This window comes from Aegilops tauschii, chromosome 7, assembly GCF_002575655.3.
Source record: "Aegilops tauschii subsp. strangulata cultivar AL8/78 chromosome 7, Aet v6.0, whole genome shotgun sequence".
Classification (NCBI taxonomy): domain Eukaryota; kingdom Viridiplantae; phylum Streptophyta; class Magnoliopsida; order Poales; family Poaceae; genus Aegilops; species Aegilops tauschii.
In genome coordinates, this window is record NC_053041.3 from 467,230,466 (window position 1) to 467,257,712 (window position 27,247).

Here is a 27,247-nt window from a genome sequence, read left to right on the forward strand (position 1 = left end):
TCCGGAACTTGTGGCGAGAGGAAGAGGATCTTCTGGTGTGTTTCTCTGGAGAGGAGCGACCTCTCTTATATAGTCATCGGCTCGACTCATTCCCGTAACCCGCGGCGCGTCGTGACGAGGCGTGGCGTGGCGGGCGGCAGAGGAGGAGGAGCGCACGTGGATGTCCCTCTTGTTCTCATTCTCATACAAGTGGGGAAAGAACCTCCCTTATAAGGAGGTCCAACTCGGACGCGGCTAATCTGCACCCGAGCTCAAATGAGCTCGGGTGAACAGTAAAATCGAAAAACATTCAAAAAATTCCCTTTTTTTTGGGAGAAACATTGACAAAAGTTCTAAGTGCCTGCAAAAATTCGTCATGAAATCACATTCCTAGAAGGCGTGGCAAAAAAAACAAAAACAGTACTCTGAAAAAGCTACTTTCAAACGCATTTTGAAGCACTAAATTTGTTTTTTTTTGCCACGCCTTACAGGATTGTGATTTCATGATGAATTTTTGCAGGCACTTAGAACTTTTGTCAATGTTTCTCTCAAAAAAAATTTGGAATTTTTTGAATTTTTTTCGATTTTTTTTCGATTTTACTGTTCATGCGGGAGCATATGAGCTCGGGTGCAGAATGGACTTTTCGGTCCAACTCCCACTAAACTAGCAGTGTGGGACTAAATTTTAGTAGTATCCCTTGCCTTGCACAAATGGGCTAAGTGGGCCTTTAAGATTTATTTAGGAATTTCTGAAATAGTTATTGGGTTGGCCCATAAATAGATAAAATTCCAGCAGTAATTTGTTTCATTTTCTTTTTTGACTGTCAAAAAAAAATCTTTCATTTTTTTTCTCGAACGAGGGGTGCAGAGAAGGCAGGCTTCCAAGCTAGCCCCGTTATATATATGCACGTACTCACTGATACCGCTGAAATCTGCAGCAGAGCACAACTCAGTAGCAACATACACCACCGTGGGTAGCACAAAAATGGCTCCTGTAGCTATAGGGACTCTCAGTTCATCACTCTTCACAGCCACCGTCCTCCTCACTTTCTTGACCTCTTTTGCCCCTGCTTCTTCATTTGATGGCACCACGCTGGGTGATGAATCTGGTAAGGACTTCCAAGCGCTCCTCTGTCTCAAGAACCATCTCTCTAACAACACCGAAGCCCTCGCCTCGTGGAACAATACCCTTCAGTATTGCACTTGGCCTGGTGTCACCTGTGGCAAGAAGCACGCATCTCGCATCACAATACTTGACCTTGAATCTCTTAGTTTGAACGGCCAAATACCACCCTGCAACGGTAATCTCACTTTCCTCGCGAGAATCAACCTCCAGGATAACCTGCTGAATGGTGGGATCCCGCCAGAGGTAGGTTTTCTGCATCACCTTGTCGAGCTCTCCCTTTCAGATAACATTCTTACTGGCGTAATACCGAACTCGTTGTCTACCTGTTCTAGCCTTCAGATCATCGATCTTGGGAACAACTACCTCGAGGGGGAGATCCCCGCAGGTTTGGCCAACTGTCTAAATCTCACAGAGATTTATCTTGATAGCAACGTGCTCCACGGAAGCATTCCGGATGGGTTCGGCATGCTTCCTAAGCTTTCAGTTATGTATGTTCCAAGCAACAAGTTAACGGACAAGATTCCTTACTCACTTGGAAGCAGCTCATCACTCTACTATGTCGTCCTGGCAAACAACAGCCTAACTGGAGGCATCCCACCTCTCTTAGCAAATAGTTCATCACTTGAATGGCTGGACTTGGGAAGCAATGACCTCGACGGAGAGGTACCTCCTCCTCTCTTCAACAGCTAGTATCTTAAAATCATACTTTTGGGAGGAAATAACTTCGTTGGGTCTATTCCACCTTTCTCACCCATCTCGCCATTGAGAACTCTCTCCCTATCCTTAAATAGTCTCACAGGAAAAATACCTTCCTCTGTTGGGAACTCTTCTTCCCTTGTTGAGCTTTTGCTTGCAGGGAATCACTTGCAAGGCAGCATTCCGTGGAGTTTGAGTAAAATCCCCCACTTGGACAAATTAGATCTGAGTTACAACAACTTATCTGGAGCCGTTCCAGGCTCTCTCTACAATATATCGACACTCACATACCTTGGCATGGCAATTAACAGCCTAACAGGAGAAATTCCAGAAAATATTGGCCATACCCTTCGAAGCATCCAGACATTCACTGTTCAAGGAAACAGATTCGGAGGTCTTATTCCCACTTCAATGGCCAAGGCCATAAATCTTCAGAGCATTAATCTCTGTGACAATGCATTCCATGGTATTGTTCCTTATTTTGGGTCTTTGCCCAACTTAACCGAACTAAATCTAGGCAAGAACCAACTCGAAGCTGGCGACTGGACTTTCCTCCACTCGCTCGCCAGTTGTACAAAGCTGGCAAGTTTACGTTTAGATGAAAATAACCTACAAGGTGAACTGCCAAAGTCCATAGGCGATCTTCCAAAAAGCTTAGAATATCTGTTCTTGACAGCCAATAAAATATCTGGCACCATACCACATGAGATAGGGAACCTTAGTGGCCTCAAACTTCTTTACATGGAGCAAAATTTGCTTACTGGAACCCTTCCGGACTCACTTGGAAACCTTTCAAACTTGTTCGTTCTAAGCTTATCAGAAAACAAGCTATCTGGCCAAATCCCACTTTCAGTTCATAACCTTGGTCAATTAAGTGAGCTCTATTTGCAGCAAAATAATTTGAGCGGGCCCATCCCAGCAGCTTTAGCACAGTGCAATAGGTTACACACCCTAAACCTCTCTTGTAACTCATTTGATGGAACAATACCAAAAGAACTGTTTACTATTTCCACACTTACTGAAGGTCTTGATCTCTCTCACAACAAACTCTCTCGACATATACCAGTGGAGATTGGTGGATTAATCAACCTTTCCCCCCTCGATGGTTTCTGCTCCGGTGCTCCCCCCTAACTCAATTTCCTAGGGGTATTCTTGACCCCCGCCATCTATTTTTTCTCCGGCCTGCCGCTGCCCATATCCAAGCCCCGTAGCCCATATCCAAGCCCCGTATAACCCGTATGACCCATACGTATGTATACGGTGACATCCCGAAAAAAGGATGACACGACCCCACGACGGCCGATCCATCAATCACGCAGCTCAATCAATCACGCAGCTCCTCCATCATTCTGGTGAGTTTCTGTAGGAATATCGGCGGCAGCGATCTTATCACCGGCGATCTCGTCCGAGAGCGCGCGCGGCACCGTCGTCAACCTCCAGCGCTCGCAGGTACCGCATCCCGTTTCCCCACGTTTGTCTCGCTCGCGGCAGCATCAAACGAACTGCCGCTGTTTTCGTCGTAGTGGTTAACCTAGCAGGGCGGGCAACCTAGCCTTCTGGCGGTCCAGGCCATCGCAGATCTTGTTCTGGTAGTGCTGCTCGTCATGATATACACAGTGATCACGCGGGCTAAAGTGGGTTTCTTCTTTCTAGGGTTAACCTAGCGTCGGTTGCCGTCAGCTGTGTGCACGACGGCTCCGTTATTTGATGCGGCGGCTTACCTAGGTATCCGGCGATCCAAAATAATCACGACTGGTGCCGTGGGCTAGGAATCCGGCGGTGCATGTTATCACGGGTAGCGCTGTTTCTCGTGATCCAAAGTGATCACGTACTGGATTCGTGGGACGTACCTTAACGCCGCTTGGTGTGGAGAGGGGGGAGGATCCATGGCCGATCAGAGGTCGTTGGCGTCGGTTGTGTGCACGATCTGAACGCCCTCGGTTGGGGCGCTCTCCGGTTGGTGTAGTTTATTTAACATCCGTGATCGTGCGCTAGGTGTTGTATATGTCAGCATTGATAATGTTTGCACATGTGATGATACATATTAATTGTTGTAGGAAATGGCGGACGATGAGTTAACTGATATGATGTATGACATGGAGTTTGGAGAACTGATGAAAGACTGGATAGAAGATTGGTCAGATGATGAAAATTCAGATCGTGGAGATAGGTCAGAGAATGGGAACGTATTGGAAGATCTTAATGTGAGTGGCATTATCATGTTGTAATTTTTTGGTGGCATCCGACAATATTATATTTTGAAAATTTATAGATGGATGAACATGATAATGGTCAGGAAAACAATGAGCATGATGATGGTGAGGAAAACAACTCGGAGATCTCGAATGAAGATTACATTAGTCAGGTATGGAAGTGGAATTTTTTGTTGGCATGCATGCAAATTGAATTAATCCTGGAATATTATATGATAAGTACTTATGTATTTGTGTTATATTTTTCAGCTCATTTCCGAATGTCATAATGCGTACGACTATGACGGTGAATCCGACGCGGAGACAGGCCTTGATGTCGAATCATTAGCTGCATCTGATTCTGGGGAGTCGCAATCGTCGGTCATCATGAGTGAGGTATGTATGTAATCAATGTTGTATGGAAGTAATGTTATACCATAGAAAACTGTTTTCATGGCTATGTTATGATTGTGTAGGTGACAGAAGTTGAGGGGAAAAAGAATGTCCAAGATATTGCTAGTGCAGATGATAAGAGGGATATGTGCATGGAGATAATACAAATGACTTTTACGTCTCACGAGGCTGCGTATGATTTCTACAACAGCTATGCTAGAGATAATGGTTTCAGCATTAGAAAGAATAGGGTCAGGTATAGCAAAACCGAGTCATGTCATATGCGTTATAGGCGGTTTGTTTGTTCCAGACAAGGAAAACGTGACAACAGGTTGCTAACCGAGGAAGGACACAGCCGTAGGCTCAGACCCGAGACACGCTGCCACTGCGAAGCGCACCTGACCGTGAAGCTTGACCAAAAGCGTGGGGTTTGGTATGTTGATAGTTTTGAGGACAAGCATAGCCATATCTTGGCAGGACCGGACGAGGTACCTTTTCTTTGGTCCCACAGAAAAATCAAAGAGTACCAGAGAGCTGAGATACTGTCCATGGGAGCTGCAGGGATTAGAATTCACGACATGATGGATACCTTCATCAGCAAACATGTATGGTATGGTGGTGTTGGTTTTACCAGGCGTGAAATATACAACCTTTGCGCCAGGGAGAAGAGGAAGCTGCTTTCAAAAGGTGATGCTGCCATAGTCATAGGCATCATGGTCAGTAGGAAACAGAGGGATCCTAGCTTCTTTTTCGAGTACAAGCTAGACAAGGAAGGACATATGCATAGGATGTTCTGGTGTGACTCCCAGTCTCGTCATGACTATGAGGACTTCGGCGACGTGCTTGTATTTGACAGCACGTACAAGATGAACCGGTATGGTATGCCATTCATACCCTTTGTTGGTCTTAACAATCACCGGAAGACCACTGTTTTTGCTTGTGCCATAGTTTCGGACGAGACCGAAGAGACATATGTGTGGCTGCTGGAGACTTTTTTGAGGTCCATGTGTCAAAAGATGCCTATGAGTGTTATCACGGATGCCGACGCTGCGATGATCAAGGCAATTCGCCAAGTCTTGCCAGACGTGTGGCACCGTATATGTACGTGGCATATAGAAAAAAATATGAAGATTCACCTCAGTCACAAGTCCTTGAAGGAGTTCCGAACTCTTCTGTACTACAGCACGTCCACGACCACGTTTGAGGAGAGATGGCACGCGTTTTCCAAAAGATGGCAGTCGGAAAAAACAGTAACATGGTTGAGACGGATGTATAAGAAGAGGAGACTGTGGGCCGCGGCTTATCTGACAGAGGGTTTTTGGCTTGGCATGAAAAGCAACTAGAGGAGTGAAAGTCTAAACTCGTGCCTTCACCTCCACCTAGACGGTGAAATGACCCTGGTGGATATGATTTTGCACTATGAGAACGCCGTTGTACGTATCCGTGAGAATGAGGCACGAGATGATTGCACGGCCTCACAGAGTTTACCGGTGCCAGTTACTAGCTCGAGGGAACTTGAGATAGCTGCTTCTCACGTCTTCACTCCAGCAAACTTCTATATGTTGCAAGCTGATCTTAGGAAAATTGATGGCATGGAGATTGTAGAAATAAAGCTCGGAGACGGATCACAGCAGTACATCGTGGCCTGGAAGAATAACCGGAAGAGCCGTTTTTGGGTGGAGTACACTCCAGTAAATTCCGCAGAAACTATAAGGTGCAGCTGCAGAAGAATGATTCGAAAGGGTCTACCTTGCAAGCACATATTCCATGTACTGAAGTACTTGAATATATCTGAAATACCAAAGTGTTTAGTTCTTGTGCGGTTCACGAAAGACGCAAGGTTGGGACTGCCCGCTAGGCGCACAAGCGATCTGTTGGGATTTGGATGGACTGGAGCAGCTGAAAGAATGAAATATAGCGAGGTCAGTGTGTTGGCTTCAGAAGCTATGCATGCAGCATGCAAACACCCAACTTTGTGGGATCAGTTACAGGAGAGTTTGAAGGCCGTGATAGCTAAGAGCCATGAGTATGATCAGCTAAAGGAAAATTTGAGTAAGAAAACGGCTGATCTTAGTACTTGTGCAATTGAATATGTAGATGATGGTGAAGGCAACATAGTTGAAGTTCATGATCCTATTAAAGTATCAACGAAAGGTGCAACTAAGGTAGATGAGAACCGCCCTATGTCGAAAAATGGTAGGCCACTTTCGTACGACGAGATCAGAATCACGTGCGGCGCATGCAAATTGCTAAGGCACACTAAACGCAGCAAGAAATGCAAACTAAATAAGAAGTAAGTTTTTTATGCATTGTAGGTTATAATTGTTTTTAACTTGTCATTCATTAACTTTTCCTGTTATCGTGTGCAGAAGCGTGGTGGGCGAAGAAGAGTAGAACAGTTGCTAAAGTTATGTTAGGATGAATCCAGTGATCTAATAGTGAGGTGTTTACAATGTGTTACTGCATACATGATACATGATATATACTATTGCAAGAGGCTAGTACCTTGAGATAGTGCTTGTAGCATATATGGACTAAACAGGAGGCGGTCACTAGGGACTTTAATCATGGAAAATGGATAGCATTTTAGCCATTGTAATGATGGCATCTTTTGTGTTGTCCACTGTAGTTATATTATATTAGAAAACTAGACGATACCTGGCATGTTGTTGCGGGAATGTTTTGCAATATATTCATAGAAAAATGGTTACGTGTAACATGTATATGTTGTTGCGGGAATATTTTGTTTGCATGTTGTGGTGGACCTTTCTCCATACATGTTGAATGACGAGGTGGCAAACTTGCATGTTAAGAGAAATAGGTTAGTGGTGGCTAGTTGTTTAGATATAGAAGATGTAATTATGTGTGGTAATAATTAATTTTTTTCACTCCTTTGGTTCACCACCATTTAGATATAGAAGATACCAGCTCACTTTGGTCTATAGTATAGACTTCGTACCAAAAACCCACCATTTTCCCCTTATAAAGAAAAGAAAAACCCACCATTTTATGGCTTGTAGTGTAACTCGGGCCGCTTGTCGCGATGACGTGGAGGGGGGGGGGGGGGGGGGGTGACGGATGCCGTAAGACGGCACGACACACGGCCGCTCCCATTGCCGAGCCCATTTAACAATTTTTATTTTGATTACAGCCCGTTTAAATGGGCCACGCTGGCCACCTGGTCGGGGCGGTTCTTCCCTCGCGATCTCCACGCGCGTTCTATCTATCCACTGCAACCGCCGCCGCCGCTGCCGCCACCGATCCACGTCTTGCCGCCGGTCACGTTACGCCATGGTTTCGTGGAGCGACGAGTCGAGCTCTTCTTCAGATGGCGAATCCGTGACTAGCCTGCAGGTACGCTCCTACTATATAATCTCCAAATAGTGCTAGTCTTAGGGTTAGAGTTCTTCATTTCCGGTATTTAACGCAGGGCGTTGATTTGTGCATTATCTCTGTTGTTTCGTTTAGCTTCCTACGACTATCCCTTGCTATGAATGGAGTGGCATTGCTCACGATCTGTCTTCTCGTTGTCTGCATCGAGAACCTTGCGTCAGGCTAGTTGCTTTTGATTCCTTGGACACTAGCAGACGTTTTCTTGCCTGTGGTCAAAAGGTATGTTGTTCCGTACTGTAAATATATGTTTAAATTACCTCATGCTCGATTTACTTCGCGGTAATCCATTGTTCTGCCCACAATTGCATACATTTCAATTAATTTGTGCATTTACAAAGTCCGTATTTATGTTGTTTTTTTACGGTCTAATATTTGTTTTAGCACATAATAGCATATACTTGTAGTTAATTGATCCATATATATATATATATATATATATATATATATATATATATGTATGTATATCATTGCATGCTACATTTTGTGTTTACATGATTGAGACCATATTTTTAGTGCATTGCATGTAATTGTATTGCATTTGTGCATATATGATTGAGACCATATTTTTTCATACTGTAGGAAGAAGTGAAATGTAACTATGTGGAATGGGTAGACCCGGAGTGGTCAGTGGCTACGAAGTTCTGCCTGAGAGAACTGTGGAGCATGTATGACGAGAAGCTGAGACAGAATATTAAGAATGCTGAAGAAAAATGCATGTTAATTGGAGAAAAGAGGAGGACGGAGGAAGAGCTGAGATTTTTCAAAATGGACTTTGCTAAACTGGTGGCTGATAAGGAGGATGCTCTCACGCAGTTGGGCAATGCAAGATTTTCACTTAGCGATCTCAAAGAGGAGCTGGAGAAGAATAAGATGGCAGATCATGGTTGTGCCAATCTACATCAGGTCCTGAGGGTAAAGGCGGAGAAAGACCGGGACCGGGTGGTGCTAGAGAGAGACCAAGTGATGAGAGAGAGTGACCAGCTGAAGCAAGAGAAGAAAAAACTTGAGTATATTATTGCAGATTTTATCAAACAGAAACATGGGTACGTTGATAAGATCAAGAAGCTGAAGGAGATTTGTGATGAATTTTAAGTGTGTTTTGTGGTTTATTGTTGAACAGAATGATCAAGTCCTATCTGCATTATGGCCAGTTCATTTGTGTAGGGTCTAAGTATATTATATTAACCAATAAATTATATCACTTTCGAAATAGTTTGCCTTGTTTGACCTGCATCCTAATGCGGGTTCTTGGCTAAGCACTGAAATTATTTTGCTTCCACCGGAGCTCTAAATCGTACTGATCAAGGGGGCGAAATAGTAGTTGATCATGTGATTGATGGTGCTACTGATCCTGATCTTCATGATGCAGAAAAGGAAAAGGCTAACAAAAATGCAGCAAAAAAACTGTGCAACGAGATTTGAAGCAACACATAACGCCAAGGGAGTCTGGCGCAAGACACGAGGAAGATCCACTTGTGGACGCCGATCTCGAGAGATCCAGCGGCAATCATGCGCACGAGATCCCAGGCGGATCTGCCTACTCCACCAACCGCAGGATCCACGGGTGGCCCGTCTGCGTCCGACACGCGGGCTGTCTCCACCGAGCGGTCGGGCGGGACCGGACCTGGCGCGTCCCCCCGCGCCAACTGGCGCTCGTCGACTGGGTCGCCCGCGCTGGGACCGGATCTGTCGTTGTCTCGGGCGCGGGATCCCACACCGGATGGCACGACAGCCGAGGTTGATTCTCAGGCAAACAAAAAGGAATTTATCAACTTTTTTTCTTATTGTTGAATAATGCCAAATCAAATCAAAAAAATATGTAAAAGTAAAAAGGAAATGAATTACTCTTCCATGGAAGAAAAGAATGAACACAGCAGCAAAAATATTAAGGTAGGACAAATGAAGGGAAGCAAAAATTTATTGGTACGAAACGTATAGTCTGACTGCATTACACATACACAAGTATGTGTGAGCGACCAAAAATCCACACAAAATCCATGGTATCGTGCTTATTACATGAATGATAGAAAATCAAAGTTGTCCATGCCGGGAAACGTGCTTCCGGACTTGAAACAAACGACTGAAACTAGAATCTTGAATCATGTATGATGTCTTCACGCCTTGATTTTCTTTGCGACGTCGCGGATTTTGTTCGTCACACAATCGAGCGTGTTGGTAGGTGAGAGAACCAACTCGGTGATGAGACGCCTTCTCCTTGCATTAACCGTGCCCTGCAATTTTTAGAACAAGGTTTAATGAATAGAAGTTGGTATTATATGACAATTGTACAAGTGTACGAGCAGAGAGGACAAATTACCTGGGTAAAATCGGCAGTCCATCGATCCCCGTCCCAATGCTCCATAACTTCAATCACAAAAAGGCCACAAGAGTTCCTAATATATATGCAAACATTAGTCACGTGCACACGAACATGTCTTTCGTAAGTAGAAAATGATGAACCATAACTCACCCGTCCTCTTGTAGTGGCATGTCGATCTGAGGTATGATAGGCCACTTAGTGACGTCTGGATATTTGCCAGGTGTAATACGGTTTGCCTCTTCCATATCAATTGCTATTGCTAGTCGCTATTTGAAAGAAAGTAGTAGTGAGAAACCATATGACATTTCATATGAAGAATGCTCAATGTCGGGGAGAGTACCAGTGCTTTCACAGTGTCGAGAGAGAACTCGAGAGGATAGAGCGAATCAAAAACTCGGAATTCTTTCTTGCGGTTGTGCATCACCACGGTGATCCAGTGTGTATTGCCGACGTTCAACGGGATAAACGACTGAAATGTGGAACACATTTGTAATCAGATGCAATTATGCTTGTTGAAATGAGTGTTAATGAACTAGTAAGAACATATCGTACCTTATCACGGACGGTATACTCGTCCAGAACCCTACATACTGCTCCAGCTCTGCTCAGCGCACTATCCATGTTGTATTTCGACGGTTTAGGGTTGTCTCGTGCCTTAGCACGATCAACAAGGTATTTGGACCTCCAGGCTGGACAGAGGTGCCGATCATGACCAACGCGCAGAGACAAATGTGTCTGATAAGCATCGATAATCTGCGTAAAATAATAGAACATTTTATTTTCATAGGTGACACCTAGATTATGCACTTAAATAGCAGGACATGGAAATAGATCTTACGTCATCCGCCAGCCATGTATGCTCAAGTACCGGTCGTATACTCTCCACAGTCACAGAGGTGCCACGTTCATTGTAGTAAACTCTTTTTGTCATATTCTTCTCAGACCGAGCAGCTGCCTCCACAAACGCAACAGCAGCATCGATGAGTTCCGGTGTCAAATCGTCCTTAACAGAGCCTTCCATGTCATTGTCACTAAATAGAGCTGCATGATAAATTACGAACGTCACGAACGGTGAGTACATGAAATGGTAGTAAATTAAGCACTAAGATAGCTACTAACGGTACCTCTAGTTGCGGTAGTGTTGCCGGATGGCTTAGTACCGCGAGCGCTTCGCTTGCCGGGCTTGTCAAGTTCAAAGGGGGATTCAAATTTCTTGGGAACAGTCCGTCGGCGCTTCCCGGATATAACATCGTCTTCTTTTGCGGTTGCTGCAGACTTTTTCCCCTTGCTCTTACCCACCATCCTGTCGATAGAACTTGCAGAAATGTCAATGTCGGACGATTCTGCTCGAGGAGAATTACCTACAATCCAAGGGTTCTCCGGTGTTGCGCCGCACTCATCAGTAGGCTTCGTTGTCTTGTCAACATTTAACTTGGCAGGTGTTTTCTAGTTAACAAAAAAATAATGCGATAGGTTCAGTTAACGAAAATGAAGATGCATAATTGAGATAAATGAAGACAAATAAATGAAAACATACTTCCTCATCATCGTTGTTCTGGTTTACAACAGGCTCGTCAGGCTGTGTCAAATCAATCACCGGCTCTAGACCGTCAGAGTCATCCTTGTACACGAATTCTTTTTTTTCTGGCGGACCATTCTCAAAGGAATCCACTTCTAGGTCGGCATCGTTGTTGCCGGAAGCCGCAGCAGCCGCTGGCTTGTACATCACACCATTTTGGTTCAACTTCTCTAACAATCTCTGCATTACATAAAAAATATTAATTTATGTCGGCACGGTTTTGCAACTTCAAAAATGTTGTAAACATAGAATTAAGGGTGTGTCACCTCGGCTACTTGTTCTGGTATTTCCTTCATTTGGCTGCGTATGTAATCCATACACCGCTTCATGATAAGGTTCATCATCTCGTCTGCGTTTGAGGCTAACTTGGACTTCTTTGCCGCGCCAACGGCGGGCTTCATTTTTGGCTTTTCTGGTTCGGGTACTTTGCGCTCCTGCGCCCTATACTCCTTGGTTATGTTGTCTTCAATCTGCATGTGAAATACAAGTATATGTGATCAATAAAAATATTAATACAACTAATTATGTTATATAAAAGTTAAGAAGTACCCAACGTAATGAATTACCTTGATGTTACCACGGCCACGGCCTTGGTCATAATCAAAATTGTCTCTCCTTGAGGCTGCAGCTTCAGTCCAATTCCTCATTAGAGGTTCCGTGGACAAGCTAGGATTGAATGCGCATTCACCTTCCAGAGGCTGAACCTTCTCCCAGTACAGGTATTGCATGAATATGAAAAATTACAATTAGTACTATACAACAGGTAAATTAGCAATCATATTTTTTTTGCAATGGTACAAGTCTGAAAGGTGTACCTGCAGGAGAGCTAAGTTCCCTCTCGGCCATTGGCGGAGGTGTTTGCCTTTCCTCACGTTGCGAAGGCAGTCCAGCAGAACCCGAAGGGTGAATGCATTCCAATTAATCTTGGATATACGCTTCACATCGTCCACCAATGCGTAATATTGCTTTGGTACAGTCTTGCTCGACATGGGAGCAAGAACTGTTCCAAGCAACACGAGGACAACTCTCCGAAGGAAATCGTCGTTGGCAAATTTATTTTTTGTGATGTCCACAATTAGATCATCGATGACTATGTTACCTGTGGTCTTGCTCAGGAATTGAGGCGGAACTCGATCTTTAACATCCTCACCTTCCTCACCGAGAATACCTTCTGTCGACAGTCTGTGGTTCTCCAAGGCCAAGATGCACTCAACATCCACGGCACCGAGAGACACTTCGCCAACCAAGTCTTGTACAATGAATCTGCCCTTGCTAGGATCAAATATCTCAACCATGTACCGGATCAACAGTGTACGCATCTTCAGCGAAGGTATCTGAAGCATGCTACGGAGTGGTGTTTCGGCAAGTGCGGCCCGTTGACCGAAAGATAGACCGGCAATAAGTTTGCACCATTTTTCTACGGCGCAAACAATTTCTCCGTTGAGTTCATCCATCCTGTTAAAAAATATACTTGGTTATAGTACCATAAATTATGTAATCAACTTTTTTCCTAACATATTGTTGCATAAAACATAATAATGGAATACACTATCCCACAGTAGATAGAAAACTATACAACATAATTTATTCATACTGAAACATTCAGCAGAGACAGGTGCAGCATATAAAATGACAGTTTAACAAGTACTTATTTAACCAATTAGTTTCATAATAAAAAGCAACATAATTTATCTAATCATTTATTTTCATATGGTACTGTACAGATATAAGAATCGGTGACAGTGCCTAATTAACAGTAAATTGAAAAGAAAAAAACGAAATTATGCATACTGGAACATGCATCAAACAAACGTGCATCACATACAATATTAGTTGGCGTCTCATAGTTGCAACATGCATGTCTTAGGGCATTGCTATAACTTAAAGTGACTATGCTATAACTAACACTAATAAAAAATTGTTGTTTATTCATCAATCCAACCTACAAGTGAAAGACAACAAACAACATGCAGAAACTAATTTGCAATCGTAGGGCTATCTAATCAAATACACGCACAAACAAATCTAGTGTCATAGGCCTATCTAATCTAATACACGCACAAACAAAAAAATCTACTCCAACAGATGTAATGCGAAGATTATGCGCTAATTAATCTTAGTCCTATCGAATCTAACACACGCACAAAGAAAAGAATCATGGATGCGGTACGGTTGCCAACATACTGGATCGCTCGATGAAGATGGAAGTTGTCGGCGTTGTAACGTGGACGCAGTTTGTCCACGATGGCCAGCACGCGCTGACGACCTGGATGTTCTTGACGGTCTTGCTGGGGTTGGGCCGATGCTAGGGACGCAGCTGTCGTCGACTCGGCGGTAGGAGCCGTCGTAGACGACATGAAAGACGATGCCGAGACTAAATAGGAGGAGGATCTCCTACGTCGTCGTAACCACCAGGGATAGAACGCCGTGATCTTTGCCTTCCTTAGTTGAGGAGAGGCAGTACGTGCTCCTAAATTAAAGGGATAGGCTTCCCACGCTCGAGTTTTTTTTGTAGATTCCGATCCGGGAATTGTGTAACAAATCGCAGCTGCTCCTCTCTTTGAGCGATCAGGGGCTCGTTTCATGTACTTTTTTTCTTTTCTTTTTCATATTAGAAAATTTTGATATCAAATAATTATTTCAACTCAACCAAATGGCCCCAAAAAATTTTCACACAATGGGATGACCATGGACATCATGCATGCCAATTCTCATCGATTTCCGACACTCGATGCATTTACTAGGATTTTGCCGGCGAAAAGAACCCGAAACGTTGCCCGGACGTGGCGCAACGTTCGTTCGGTGTCAGGAATGGCTCACATGTTGCATGGGGGCCTACATTGGGCATCCTCACATGGTGCCAAAGTTTGGTGTCATTTCATGCAGGCCAGCACATAGCACATGTGCAATCACCATCATTCGGGTCTGCCGTAGGGGGAGCCCGAAGGACGTTGTTTTTCTGGACTCAACCAAATGGCCCCAAAAAAATTTCACGCAATGGGATGACCATGGACATCATGCATGCCAATTCTCATCGATTTCCGACACTCGATGCATTTACTAGGATTTTGCCGGCGAAAAGAACCGGAAACGTTGCCCGGACGTGGCGCAACGTTCGTTCGGTGTCAGGAATGGCTCACATGTTGCATGGGGGCCTACATTGGGCATCCTCACATGGTGCCAAAGTTTGGTGTCATTTCATGCAGGCCAGCACATAGCACATGTGCAATCACCATCATTCGGGTCTGCCGTAGGGGGAGCCCGAAGGACGTTGTTTTTTGGACTCAACCAAATGGCCCCAAATTTTTTTCACGCAATGGGATGACCATGGACATCATGCATGCCAATTCTCATCGATTTCCGACACTCGATGCATTTACTAGGATTTTGCCGGCGAAAAGAACCCGAAACGCTGCCCGGACGTGACACAATGTTCGTTCGGTGTCAGGAATGGCTCAGATGTTGCATGGGGGCCTACATTGGGCATCCTCACATGGTGCCAAAGTTTGGTGTCATTTCATGCAGGCCAGCACATAGCACATGTGCAATCACCATCATTCGGGTCTGCCGTAGGGGGAGCCCGAAGGACGTTGTTTTTTGGACTCAACCAAATGGCCCCAAATTTTTTTCACGCAATGGGATGACCATGGACATCATGCATGCCAATTCTCATCGATTTCCAACACTCGATGCATTTACTAGGATTTTACCGGCGAAAAGAACCCGAAACGCTGCCCGGACGTGACGCAATGTTCGTTCGGTGTCAGGAATGGCTCAGATGTTGCATGGGGGCCTACATTGGGCATCCTCACATGGTGCCAAAGTTTGGTGTCATTTCATGCAGGCCAGCATATAGCACATGTGCAATCACCATCATTCGGGTCTGCCGTAGGGGGAGCCCGAAGGACGTTGTTTTTTGGACTCAACCAAATGGCCCCAAATTTTTTTCACGCAATGGGATGACCATGGACATTATGCATGCCAATTCTCATCGATTTCCGACACTCGATGCATTTACTAGGATTTTGCCGGCGAAAAGAACCCGAAACGCTGCCCGGACGTGACACAATGTTCGTTCGGTGTCAGGAATGGCTCAGATGTTGCATGGGGGCCTACATTGGGCATCCTCACATGGTGCCAAAGTTTGGTGTCATTTCATGCAGGCCAGCACATAGCACATGTGCAATCACCATCATTCGGGTCTGCCGTATGGGGAGCCCGAAGGACGTTGTTTTTCTGGACTCAACCAAATGGCCCCAATTTTTTTCACACAACGGGATGACCATGGACATCATGCCTGCCAATTCTCATCGATTTCCGACACTCAATGCATTTACTAGGATTTTAAAAAACAATTCAAATGTAAAAAAGATAAGATCTATTAGAATGAAGAAGTGAAATAAAAGATAACATATTATCTTACATTTTGAATATATTTCAAATATAAAGAAGAGAGCAAATATTAGAATGAAGAAGTGAAATAAAACAGAACATTTTATTTTACAAACTAAAAACATTTCAAATATAATAAAGATAAGAAATATTAGAATGAAGAATTGAAATAAAACACACCATTTTAGTTTATATTTCGTAAATATTATCAATATAAAAACGAGAACGAACAAATGAAATAAAACACAACAAAATTTGGCATATTTTTTTAATTTTAGTAAACACTGTTAGAAATAATATAGAAAAAAGATATTTGATTTTAAATATTAGAAATATAAACAAGAAAATAAATTTTGGAGTTAAGAAGTGAAAAACAAAGAGAATATAAAACAGATCAGTGCGCGGGTAAGGCTGCCCTGGGCCAGCCCGCCCGAATTGGGCCCAAGGCAGAGCCGCGCAAGGCACAGCGCAGCGCACAGCCGTGGGGTGGTGGGAGTTTAGTCCCACCTCGCCAAGCGAGAGAGCGCCGCACCGGTTTATATACCCGGCTGCGACTCCCCTCCCAAGCTCCTATCATATGCAGGCAGTACATTGCCTAACTCTCGGCCCCTCTGCCCCGTGGGGCCTACTAGCAGCAGAGATATTCTGCACCACGGGCCTGCATCCTGGCCCATGAACGGCTGGGTTCCTAGTCGTATGCAGGCCGTGGTGTATGAATTCTCCTGCACTGGTAGGTGGGCACTTTTTTTTGGCATATTGCCATGTGTTTTGATCTTCAAATCACACACTAAATTATACACATGCTCACTTGCATTCAATACACATTTTTTTGCATATATGACAAGTTAATGTTTTGACCTTCAAATCACCTAATAAATTTTACACATGCTCACTTACATGTAATACACATGGCTATTAATGGGTTTTCAACAAAAATGAGGCCGTGGTGTATGAATTCTGCTCCCACATGCATGCCATGGTCATGGTAGGGTGTGCATAAAGTTTGGGATCATTTGGTGGGACCGGTAAGGAAAACCTCTTTCAAACTTGCCCTCCGGCAAACCCGAATGGTCCGGCTTGTACATGGTTCATGTTGAGGCATGCATGAGATGACCCCAACTTTTTCGGAGCATGTGGGCATGGCCAATGTGGTCGCCCAGGCAAGGTGTGCACGAATTCGGACACAATACACACGTTGCGTCATGTCAGGGCACTGTTCTAGGGTTTTATCGCTAACCTTGCAGGGTTAAGCTATGTATTTGAATCTAGAACCAAATTAACGCAACCTTAGAGTTGAAGAACTGACTGATCCGTATATCATTAATAATGCTCTATTTCCACTTCAAGCCAGCATAAACCTATATAACCAAAAGCCAGCATGGCCTGCAGTCTGCCTAACCCATCATCCTAGGCTTACAAAGTTCATGAGCACCGCAAAATAACAGCAACAACTACTAAAACATCGCAACAAAGTAAAGGCCACATCTTCAGCAGGAAGTAGAGTCTTCTATTTTATCCTTCCAGTCTTGCCACGTTGATTCTCCACCCCTGCTTCGCTGTGTACACTTCACTTGCTACTCGCTCTAGCAGTCTTGCTCCCACCTCCAGCACCTTTTTTGTGGCTCCTTTGTCTGTAAAATAGATCAATCAACAATCCTATTAGGGGCTACATTTTTCATGCAGAGAAATAACTATAGTTTTCCCAATACTGCAGTACTAAAATCACATTTATTAGGGGCAACCAAACAGCTCACTGTAAATAAAACTAACATAATCTCAAATACTGAAGTATTCTCAAAGAACTTAGAACATAGTATGCTATCAAACGGGTCCAAACTGACTCACACAGATAGACTAACTGAAGACACTGACATGCCATCACTCTGTTTTCTTGTCCTTCAACTTGCTGATGCGCTCTGAGTGACGAATGCCCATACGGATGTAGGTCTCCGCTTCAATCGGCATGGTCCTGTCTCCGAGCTGCGGGATCTCTGGACCCACAATCTGCACGTCCGCCGGCTGCTCCTGGACAACATCATCCTGCTCCTCCTCTCCAGCACTGTCGTCCAGCAGCAGAACAACCTCCTCTTCCCCGCTCTCATCCTTGCTCTGCTCCACATCTTCGCTATCACTCTCATCCTCGCTATGCTCCACATCTTCACTATCACTGTCATCCTTTCTTTGCTCCACATCACTGTCAGAGTGAACATTGGACTGATCAACCGGAGCAGGCACCGCGAGCAACACTCCGACAAGATCTGGCACTGGGATAGGAGGGGCGCGGCGGCGGGAGCGGTACATGTACCACCTCGCACGCTGACGCGGATCCGGGGAGTTCTCCGCTACGTTCATAGCCCAGAGGAAAACCTGGACTGGAACAACTCCTCGAGCAGGACCAAACAACGATTTCTTCTCATTGCCCGTAAGCACTTTGATGAGACCCCTACCATGGTCGATGAACATCTGCAAGCTGGGAAACCAGCTGCAGATCTCCTCCACATTCACCGTCTTCTCCAGATCGCCCTGACAGAACTTCCCAACTGCCTCCTCCCACTTTTCTTGAGCGCGGCGGCAATCACTTGCCGACCGCGACCTCCTTCCCTTCTTGTCCCCCATCGCCGGCGATGCCAGATGTGAGATTTGAGCACACGGAGTGAATGGGGAACAGAAGCAAAGACCTAGGGTTCGTATCTGCCAGATGAAATGGGGAATTTTTCCCCTCTCCAGCGGATCACCGCGTGTGAGGCCGGCCTGGAACGGCCCACCCAAATTAGGCCCAAATCAAAGCCGCGGCAGGCACTGTCTCGGGGTGGTGGGAGTTTAGTCCCACCTCGCCAACGGAGAGGAGCTCGCACCGGTTTATAAACCCACCTGAGCTAATCATCTCAAGTTTCTATCTAAAGCAGGCAGCTCATTGCCTAACCAGTCTCTCTCTGCCCCGTTGGGCCTACCGACAACTTATATACATTCACCGCGGGCCTGCATCCTGGCCCAATGGGTTACTAGTCGTATGCAGGCCGTGGGGTTTCATATAAATGTTGTTGGTGTAGGCTGGCATTTTTTATTATTTATTTAATTTTTTTGCATATGTCACATGTCTAATTTTTTGCATATGTCACATGTCAAATTTTGCAAACAAGTTTGAATCATTAAATTTTCAAATTATAAATTAAATTTAAAATTTAAAAATATTAAAAATATTTGGACCAAACATTTCTACCATGTGAGGATACCCAAAGTAAAATTTTAAATTTGTATTCAATTTTTTGCATATGTCAAATGTCTAATTTTGCACACAAGTTTGAAACAAAATATGTCCTCTAGACTGACTGGTCAAAACATCGGTCTATACCTCAAGGGGGCATTGTAAAGTATTATTTTTCCAAAAAAAAATTCATAGCCATGTTTGGCACATGTGGGTCACCATGTACAAGAAAATTTGGGTGATTTGGAGGTGGTGGAAAAAATCACGTATGTTCAAAAACTGGCTTAAGTTAGACCAAATGGCCCCTCCGGAATGCGGGCATTTTTTCGACCACCTCCAAATCACCTCAATTTTGGCACACATGATCTCTTGCACAAACATAGCTAGTTTTCCAAGGTTTTACATTTTTTTGAATTTTTTATTAATTTATAATGCCCTCTAGACTGACTGGTCAAAACATCGGTCTATACCTCAAGGGGGCATTGTAAAGTATTATTTTTCCAAAATTTCTTTCATAGCCATGTTTGGCACATGTGGGTAACCATGTACAAGAAAATTTGGGTGATTTGGAGGTGGTGGAAAAAATCACGTATGTTCAAAAACTGGCTTAAGTTAGACCAAATGGCCAATCCGGAATGCGATGATTTTTTCGACCACCTCCAAATCACCTCAATTTTGGCACACATGATCTCTTGCACAAACAAAGCTAGTTTTCCAAGGTTCAAAAACATCGGTCTATACCTCAAGGGGGCTTTCGGGGTGTTGACATGCTAGGCCGGAAATGCACGTGTCAGAGATCGTACTTGCGTGTATAATCCCAAACTTTCTTCATGGCATCCCATGACCCCATAGAGAATGCATGCATAATGGTTTCCATGTGGGGCAAAATTTTGAATGTTTTTACGGTTTTGTGTGTGTGGGGGGGTGGATTAGGGTTCAGGGTACATGCCACATTGTTCACATTGTCCAATTAACACTTTGTATAGATTTTTTGGGTAAAAAATGAACGAAATAATGCAACTAATCTGAACGTAACGTTTGGCATGTATCAAACCAAGTACCCACTATTCCTAAAAAAACCAGTTAGCCACTAATTGCGCCAAACATATCACGTAATTACCAACGAAAATGGGTTGACAATTATTTCTGGAAATTCTTGGAAGGAATTTATTGCTCTTCCTTTTTAGAGAACAATAAGTTTCTGGCTCGGGCTTCTGTGATATGTGGTTGGACCCGCGGTCAGTGCACATGTTTTGGAAGCCCCCAAAAGATCGTGCTCGTTAAAAAAAACTTGCATCGAAGCGCATTACTTCAAAATAACTAATTAACCCTACAATCACGGATATATACCTTCCCATTCTACCGCATATCAACCCTATCCTAACGACCCCCATCTACCTTGTTTCTCCTCACATAGCCATCGCCGGGATCGCGCCATCGCTTCTCAAGCGACCACGCCGACGCCGGATTAAAAAGGTCTCCTCCACGGCTCCTCCCATCTTCGATTGCAGTGCTGATTATTTTTTCCATTGATTCGACCAAGAAGTCATTTCCGAAGAGATTAGAAAATACAGCCTTTGCCATAGTTGAGTAGTTCTGGTGTAATTGGAGTACATGATGTCATGCAAGAGCTTTTTGATTGATAGTTTGTAGTAGTTGTTCGTACGAACTGGTTATGAATATATTTTCTCGGTGGTATTGTTAGGAATTAGTTGGATGAGGTTGTGGATACAGTTTTCATACTATGGGTATATGTGTTGTTGTAGGGACCATGGTCTCAGAGGCGCATAACAAGCGTGCGGAGTACGACAAGTCTTTGCATGAAGCGCGCCGGGAGATCGACTTGAAGGTGCAAAAGGATCGCGCTGAGGTAGAAAAGAAACTCAAAAAAGAACGTTCATACGTGGACAGGATGATAAAGGAGGAGCGTGAGGAGTTTTCCCGTAAGATGGCGAAGATGCGTCTTGAGATTGAAGAAAAGTATAAGCGGGACTGTGAGGACATGGAAAAAAAGTTTTTCCTTGGCTATAAGGAAATGCATCAAATGTTGCAGAAGGACCGGAAGCTTGTGGACAGTATTATACAGACAGAGCGAGTCAGGATGGATGCCTATGTGTTGCAGGCACGTTCGGATATGGACAGCAAGCTGCTACAGGAGCGGTCGGACATGGATTATAAGGCCATGCTGGAGAAGGTCCGTTTGGAAGGACATATGTTAGAAGCCCGTGCGATCTCACGGCCACCCCGACAACATGTCTTCAATTTTTCTCCCCCTGTAAGTATCTCGCACCGATTGTATATATTAAGGACCTACGTATTTATGATACAAACATCTTCAATTTGTGGCAACCTTATGTCGGCGATTGTATGTAGGCTAAGCATCATGAGACGGCACAGTCGCCATCCACTCGAGACATTGCGATAGAGTCACCCGTTCAATGCCACATCACTCCACCCCAACAACATATCTTCAATTCTCCCCTTGTAAGTACCTCCCAACGATGCCATACCCAAGATATGGTATGACCTTTTAAAATTTGTGTGTAAACCCACTGTCGACGTTTCATACGCGGGATAAGAAACGTGTGATGGCAGAGTCCCCAGTCACACCACATGAAGGATACATTCCACATAACAAGGTGAGAAGGTTTGAGATGGCACAATCCCCAGTCACTCCACATGAAGGATACATTCCACAAAAGCAGGTAACAACACCGCAATGTTGCTATGCAAATAAAAATTTATGTTTGCCCCTTTACTCATTGAATGTATTAACTCTGATGTGAGATACTAGGTGCTGGTCATGGAATTTTTTGTTAGTAGGGATGATGAGATGTCACATGTCCCGAGAGCATACTTTGATGAACACCCGGCAGAAGTCAGAATTTTTGAACCCGCCAAAGTGACCTACTATCTCATTATGAGTGAAATGAGAGATACTTTTGGTTGCAAACTGGGAGCAGAACTGTACTACTTCTTACCCGGGTCTGCATGGAAGCTGCCAGAAGGAATGTTCTTGATTGCAGGACCAGATGATGTAGAAAAAATGCTTTCTGATCTGAATGGCAGCAAGACATGTCACCTGTACATTGTGTACAATAGAACTACGGGTTGTTTTCCCGAGGGTGACATTGATCCAGAGGTTCAAATTTTACATGTTACATGCATCTAGTTTATGGCTACGTCATTTTTAAGTTCTTCCTAATACAATTCCTATGGTTTCCTACAGGAAGTGAGAATCCAAGAAACGGAGGGTCTTGCTAGAGAGTTGGCGGAGAAAGAACAAGAACAACTTCAGTTGTATGTTACATTGATGTTAAAGAGAAAAAGATTGAAGCACATGGGTCGTCGCCAAGCCCGACGCAATCTCCAACGTCGCAACACAAGAGGTCACTGGATTTTGGCAGTGCAGAAGACCATATGTAGTAGGCTCAATTGTTTTTCAACCAGTTTAAGCTTCAAACCAGGATTATTTTGTTGCAAACAAACATTTTTTTCTGTTTCACACTATGTTCGCAATTATGGTACAATTTATTCATGAGACAGTTCTTTGAACAACAATGCATGCGTTTTATGATCAATCATATAGTTGTTTCTGAGTTGTTTGTGAGATGGCATTGCATCTAAAGAAGTTTCCATCTATAAAACTTGTAAAAAATCATTTATGTTGTCTTTGTTGAAACTGTTTTTTCGTGCCTTTCATCTACACGTGTAATCATTATAGCCTACAAAACCATACAACGTCGCAAAACAATTTCCAGTTGGCATGGATGCTTGTCATGTTGGTACAAGGGTTTCAAAAAAAATTTGGGTCCATTTCAAGCATGCCGAAAAAATCCGTCTTCCCAGACGGAACATCCCCTGCTACCCGAACGGCTAAGTTGAATGACACCAATTTTTTCCATCAAGCGCGCAAGCACACCCCCGTGGGCCGGGTGAAATCTGAGCTAACCCCAAAACTTGCTGGTTTTGACGTCAAATAAGATAGAAATATCAAGGGAAGAAGATAGAAATAGCAAGCAAAACACAGATAACCAACAACATATCAAATAGACGGGTAGAAATCATAACATAGTTCGGATAGATAAAGTTCACGGTAGAACCAACAACATGATTTAATAGAAATATTTAAAAGATAAAAAACTTGCCCTAACATGCTAGGGCAAGTCAAGCTGACGAGACCGGGCCTTCACCACCATCTTCACTACGCCTCCTCTCCAGTGCTCCTCTCCATCCCGTCCTCGCCGATGTAGTAGGGGAGGGTGTGCATACCGTCGCGGGTGGGGAAGACGCAATCGAAGTTTGTGAAGATGTTGTGGGTTGTGAATGCGATGAATTCGCATCCACACCAAAACACCTTGCCGAGGAGGTAGTACGCATCAAATCTGTTGGTGAAGGTGACGGTGAGCCCTATCGGCGGAGACTAGGAGTTTGGACGCACTTCATCCAGTCGGAACATCACCGGCGAGCCCGCCGGGAGGTGGGCGAAGCCCGCACGGAGGAACCACTGGGCAAAGCCCCTTGCACCCCTCCAGCGTGAGAACGCCCACACACGAAGCGTGCTCTCCACGACGACGCCGGCCGGATACTGTCTCTCCGGCACGGTTGGTGGGAGCCGGTAGGTGGGGCCGTTGTACTGCATCCTCGCGACTCGCAGAGAGTGCTCTGGGTTTGGGGAAGAAGAGAAGGGCGGCGCAAATGGATGTGTGCAAAAGGTGAGGGCTGGTGGTTTAAATAGGGAAAGGGGAAGGGAAGGGAACCTACCGTGCTTACGTTCAAACTAGCCGCGTCGAACGATCCATATGCCACTTTAATTGCCACGTTCAATAGATGCGGGTGGATCAAAAAAGTGTGAAACCAAGGCTTTAATTGCCACGTTGAATACATGCGGGTGGATCAAAAAAGTGTGAAACCAAGGTTTTAATTGCCACGTTGAATCGAAAAGTGTGAAAACAAGGTTTTAATCGCCTCGCTCGCATGCATGCACGTCCGCCACCCGCGCATGCAAACCCACGTCGCCGCCCTTCCCATGCATGCAGGCCTCAGGCGCAGACAACGAGATGGCCCAACGGTCCATCCAGCGACCCAGCGGGTGAGGCTGGCATGGGACGGCCCACCCGAATTAGGCCCAAGCGAGCTTCGCGCCGGGCACATCCCAGGGGTGCAGGGAGTTTAGTCCCACCTCGCCGAGCGAGGGGAGCTAGCACCGGTTTATATAGCGGGCTAAGCTTTCCCTCTCAAGTTCCTATCTAAAGCGGGCAGCACATTGCCTAACTGTCTCCGTCCCTGCCCTGTGGGGCCTACTTGCTACCTGTTTTCACAATTTGGCGGGCCTCTGCATCCTGGCCCAATAAATGATTGGGTTACTAGTCGTATGCAGGCCGTTGAATTGTGAAAGCGGGCAAGTAGGCGGGCTTTTTTTGTCTATTTAATTTTTTTCATTTGTCACCATTATTTCCATTGCAGCCTGTCCATCATGCTGCATTTTGGCAAGAACAAGCTAGAGTTGTACACACCCTGATTTAATGCTCAAAACGTCGGTTTATACCTCAAGGGGACATTGTAAAATAATTGTTTTCAAAAATTTCTTTCATAGACATGTTGCACACATGATCTCTTCCACAAACAAAACTAGGTTTCCAATTTTTTGTATTTTTTTAAATTTTTTTTGAATTTATAATGCCCTCTAGACTGACTGCTGAAAACATCGGTCTATGCCTCAAGGGGGCATTGTAAAATAATTTTTTTCAAAAATTTCTTTCATAGACATGTTTGGCACATGTGTGTCACCATGTACAAGAAAATTTGGGTGATTTGGAGGTGGTGGAAAAAATCACGTATGTTCAAAAACTGGCTTAAGTTAGACCAAATGGCCCCTCCGGAATGCGATGATTTTTTCGACCACCTCCAAATCACCTCAATTTTGGCACACATGATCTCTTGCACAAACAAAGCTAGTTTTCCAAGGTTTTACATTTTTTGAATTTTTTATTAATTTATAATGCCCTCTAGACTGACTGGTCAAAACATCGGTCTATACCTCAAGGGGGCATTGTAAAGTATTATTTTTCCAAAATTTATTTCATAGCCATGTTTGGCACATGTGGGTCACCATGTACAAGAAAATTTGGGTGATTTGGAGGTGGTGGAAAAAATCACGTATGTTCAAAAACTGGCTTAAGTGACCAAATGGCCCCTCCGGAATGCGAACATTTTTTCGACCACCTCCAAATCACCTCAATTTTGGCACACATGATCTCTTGCACAAACAAAGCTAGTTTTCCAAAGTTTTACATTTTTTTGAATTTTTTATTAATTTATAATGCCCTCTAGACTAACTGGTCAAAACATCGGTCTATACCTCAAGGGGGCATTGTAAAGTATTATTTTTCCAAACTTTCTTTCATAGCCATGTTTGGCACATGTGGGTCACCATGTACAAGAAAATTTGGGTGATTTGGAGGTGGTGGAAAAAATCACGTATGTTCAAAAACTGGCTTAAGTGACCAAATGGCCCCTCCAGAATGCGGGCATTTTTTCGACCACCTCCAAATCACCTCAATTTTGGCACACATGATCTCTTGCACAAACAAAGCTAGTTTTCCAAGGTTTTACATTTTTTTGAATTTTTTATTATTTTATAATGCCCTCTAGACTGACTGGTCAAAACATCGGTCTATACCTCAAGGGGGCATTGTAAAGTATTATTTTTCCAAAATTTCTTTCATAGCCATGTTTGGCACATGTGGGTAACCATGTACAAGAAAATTTGGGTGATTTGGAGGTGGTGGAAAAAATGACGTATGTTCAAAAACTGGCTTAAGTTATAGACCAAATGGCCCCTCCGGAATGTGGGCATTTTTTCGACCACCTCCAAATCACCTCAATTTTGGCACACATGATCTCTTGCACAAACAAAGCTAGTTTTCCAAGGTTTTACATTTTTTTGAATTTTTTATTAATTTATAATGCCCTCTAGACTGACTGGTCAAAACATCTGTCTATACCTCAAGGGGGCATTGTAAAGTATTATTTTTCCAAAATTTCTTTCATAGACATGTTTGGCACATGTGGGTCACCATGTACAAGAAAATTTGGGTGATTTGGAGGTGGTGGAAAAAATCACGTATGTTCAAAAACTGGCTTAAGTTAGACCAAATGGCCCCTCCGGAATGCGATGATTTTTTCGACCACCTCCAAATCACCTAAATTTGGGCACACATGATCATTTGCACAAACAAAGCTAGTTTTCCAAGGTTTTACATTTTTTTTAATTTTTTATTAATTTATAATGCCCTCTAGATTGACTGGTCAAAACATCAGTCTATACCTCAAGGGGGCATTGTAAATTATTATTTTTCCAAAATTTCTTTCATAGCCATGTTTGGCACATGTGGGTCACCAAGTACAAGAAAATTTGAGTGATTTGGAGGTGGTGGAAAAAATCACCTATGCTCAAAATCTGGCTTAAGTTAAGACCAAATGGCCCCTCCGGAATGCGGTGATTTTTTCGACCACCTCCAAATCACCTCAATTTGGGCACACATGATCTCTTGCACAAACAAAGCTTGGTTTCCAAGTTTTTATATTAGTTTTAATTTTTTTTAATTTATACTGCCATATAGACTAACTGCAAAAAATCACCATGTAAGTTTGACCAAATGGTCCCTCCAGAAGGCGGTGATTTTATCGACCACCTCCAAAATTTCCACTTTTTAAAATATATTAGAAATGGAAGTTCAATCTTGCTAACTTATGAAAATTGACAAAAAAAGATTTTCAAAATTTTCTAATTCTTATAATATATTTCAAATGGAAGTTTCAATCACGCTAACTTATGAACATTGACAAAAAAGATTTTCAACATTTTCTAATTTTAAAAACATATTTGAAATGTAATATTCAATCATGCTCACTTATGAACGTTGACAAAAAAGGATTTTCAACATTTTCTCATTTTAAAAATATATTT

General features: G+C 43.8%; 2 protein-coding genes across 7 annotated transcripts; one reads left to right on the top strand and one right to left on the bottom strand.

Annotated features, from left to right (window-relative positions):
* The first annotated feature begins 788 nt into the window (after positions 1 to 788).
* LOC109742279 (protein FAR1-RELATED SEQUENCE 5-like) lies at positions 789 to 7,104 on the top strand. 6 transcript variants are annotated; one of them, XM_073504776.1, is made up of 7 exons: positions 914 to 1,348; positions 1,438 to 1,768; positions 3,859 to 4,005; positions 4,098 to 4,166; positions 4,264 to 4,389; positions 4,470 to 6,679; positions 6,756 to 7,104. In XM_073504776.1, exons 1-6 carry the CDS (start codon positions 1,329 to 1,331, stop codon positions 5,727 to 5,729), a joined length of 1,953 nt encoding a protein of 650 aa, XP_073360877.1. In that variant the 5' UTR covers positions 914 to 1,328; the 3' UTR covers positions 5,730 to 6,679; positions 6,756 to 7,104. The 6 variants fall into 6 exon arrangements, with proteins under 6 accessions (XP_040251963.2, XP_073360876.1, XP_073360879.1 ...); XM_040396029.3 differs by lacking the exon at positions 1,438 to 1,768 and having other exon boundaries at positions 789 to 1,348; positions 4,074 to 4,166; XM_073504775.1 differs by lacking the exon at positions 1,438 to 1,768 and having other exon boundaries at positions 883 to 1,348.
* Positions 7,105 to 9,893: 2,789 nt separating this feature from the next.
* LOC109761141 (uncharacterized) lies at positions 9,894 to 12,973 on the bottom strand. Its single transcript, XM_073504265.1, has 11 exons — positions 12,494 to 12,973; positions 12,245 to 12,382; positions 11,945 to 12,148; positions 11,637 to 11,858; positions 11,260 to 11,545; positions 10,968 to 11,140; positions 10,652 to 10,852; positions 10,440 to 10,568; positions 10,250 to 10,365; positions 10,097 to 10,172; positions 9,894 to 10,010 (listed from the first exon to the last, which is right to left on the bottom strand). The coding sequence occupies exons 1-11, from the start codon at positions 12,971 to 12,973 to the stop codon at positions 9,894 to 9,896; spliced, it is 2,142 nt and encodes a 713-aa protein (XP_073360366.1).
* Between the last annotated feature and the right edge of the window lie 14,274 nt (positions 12,974 to 27,247).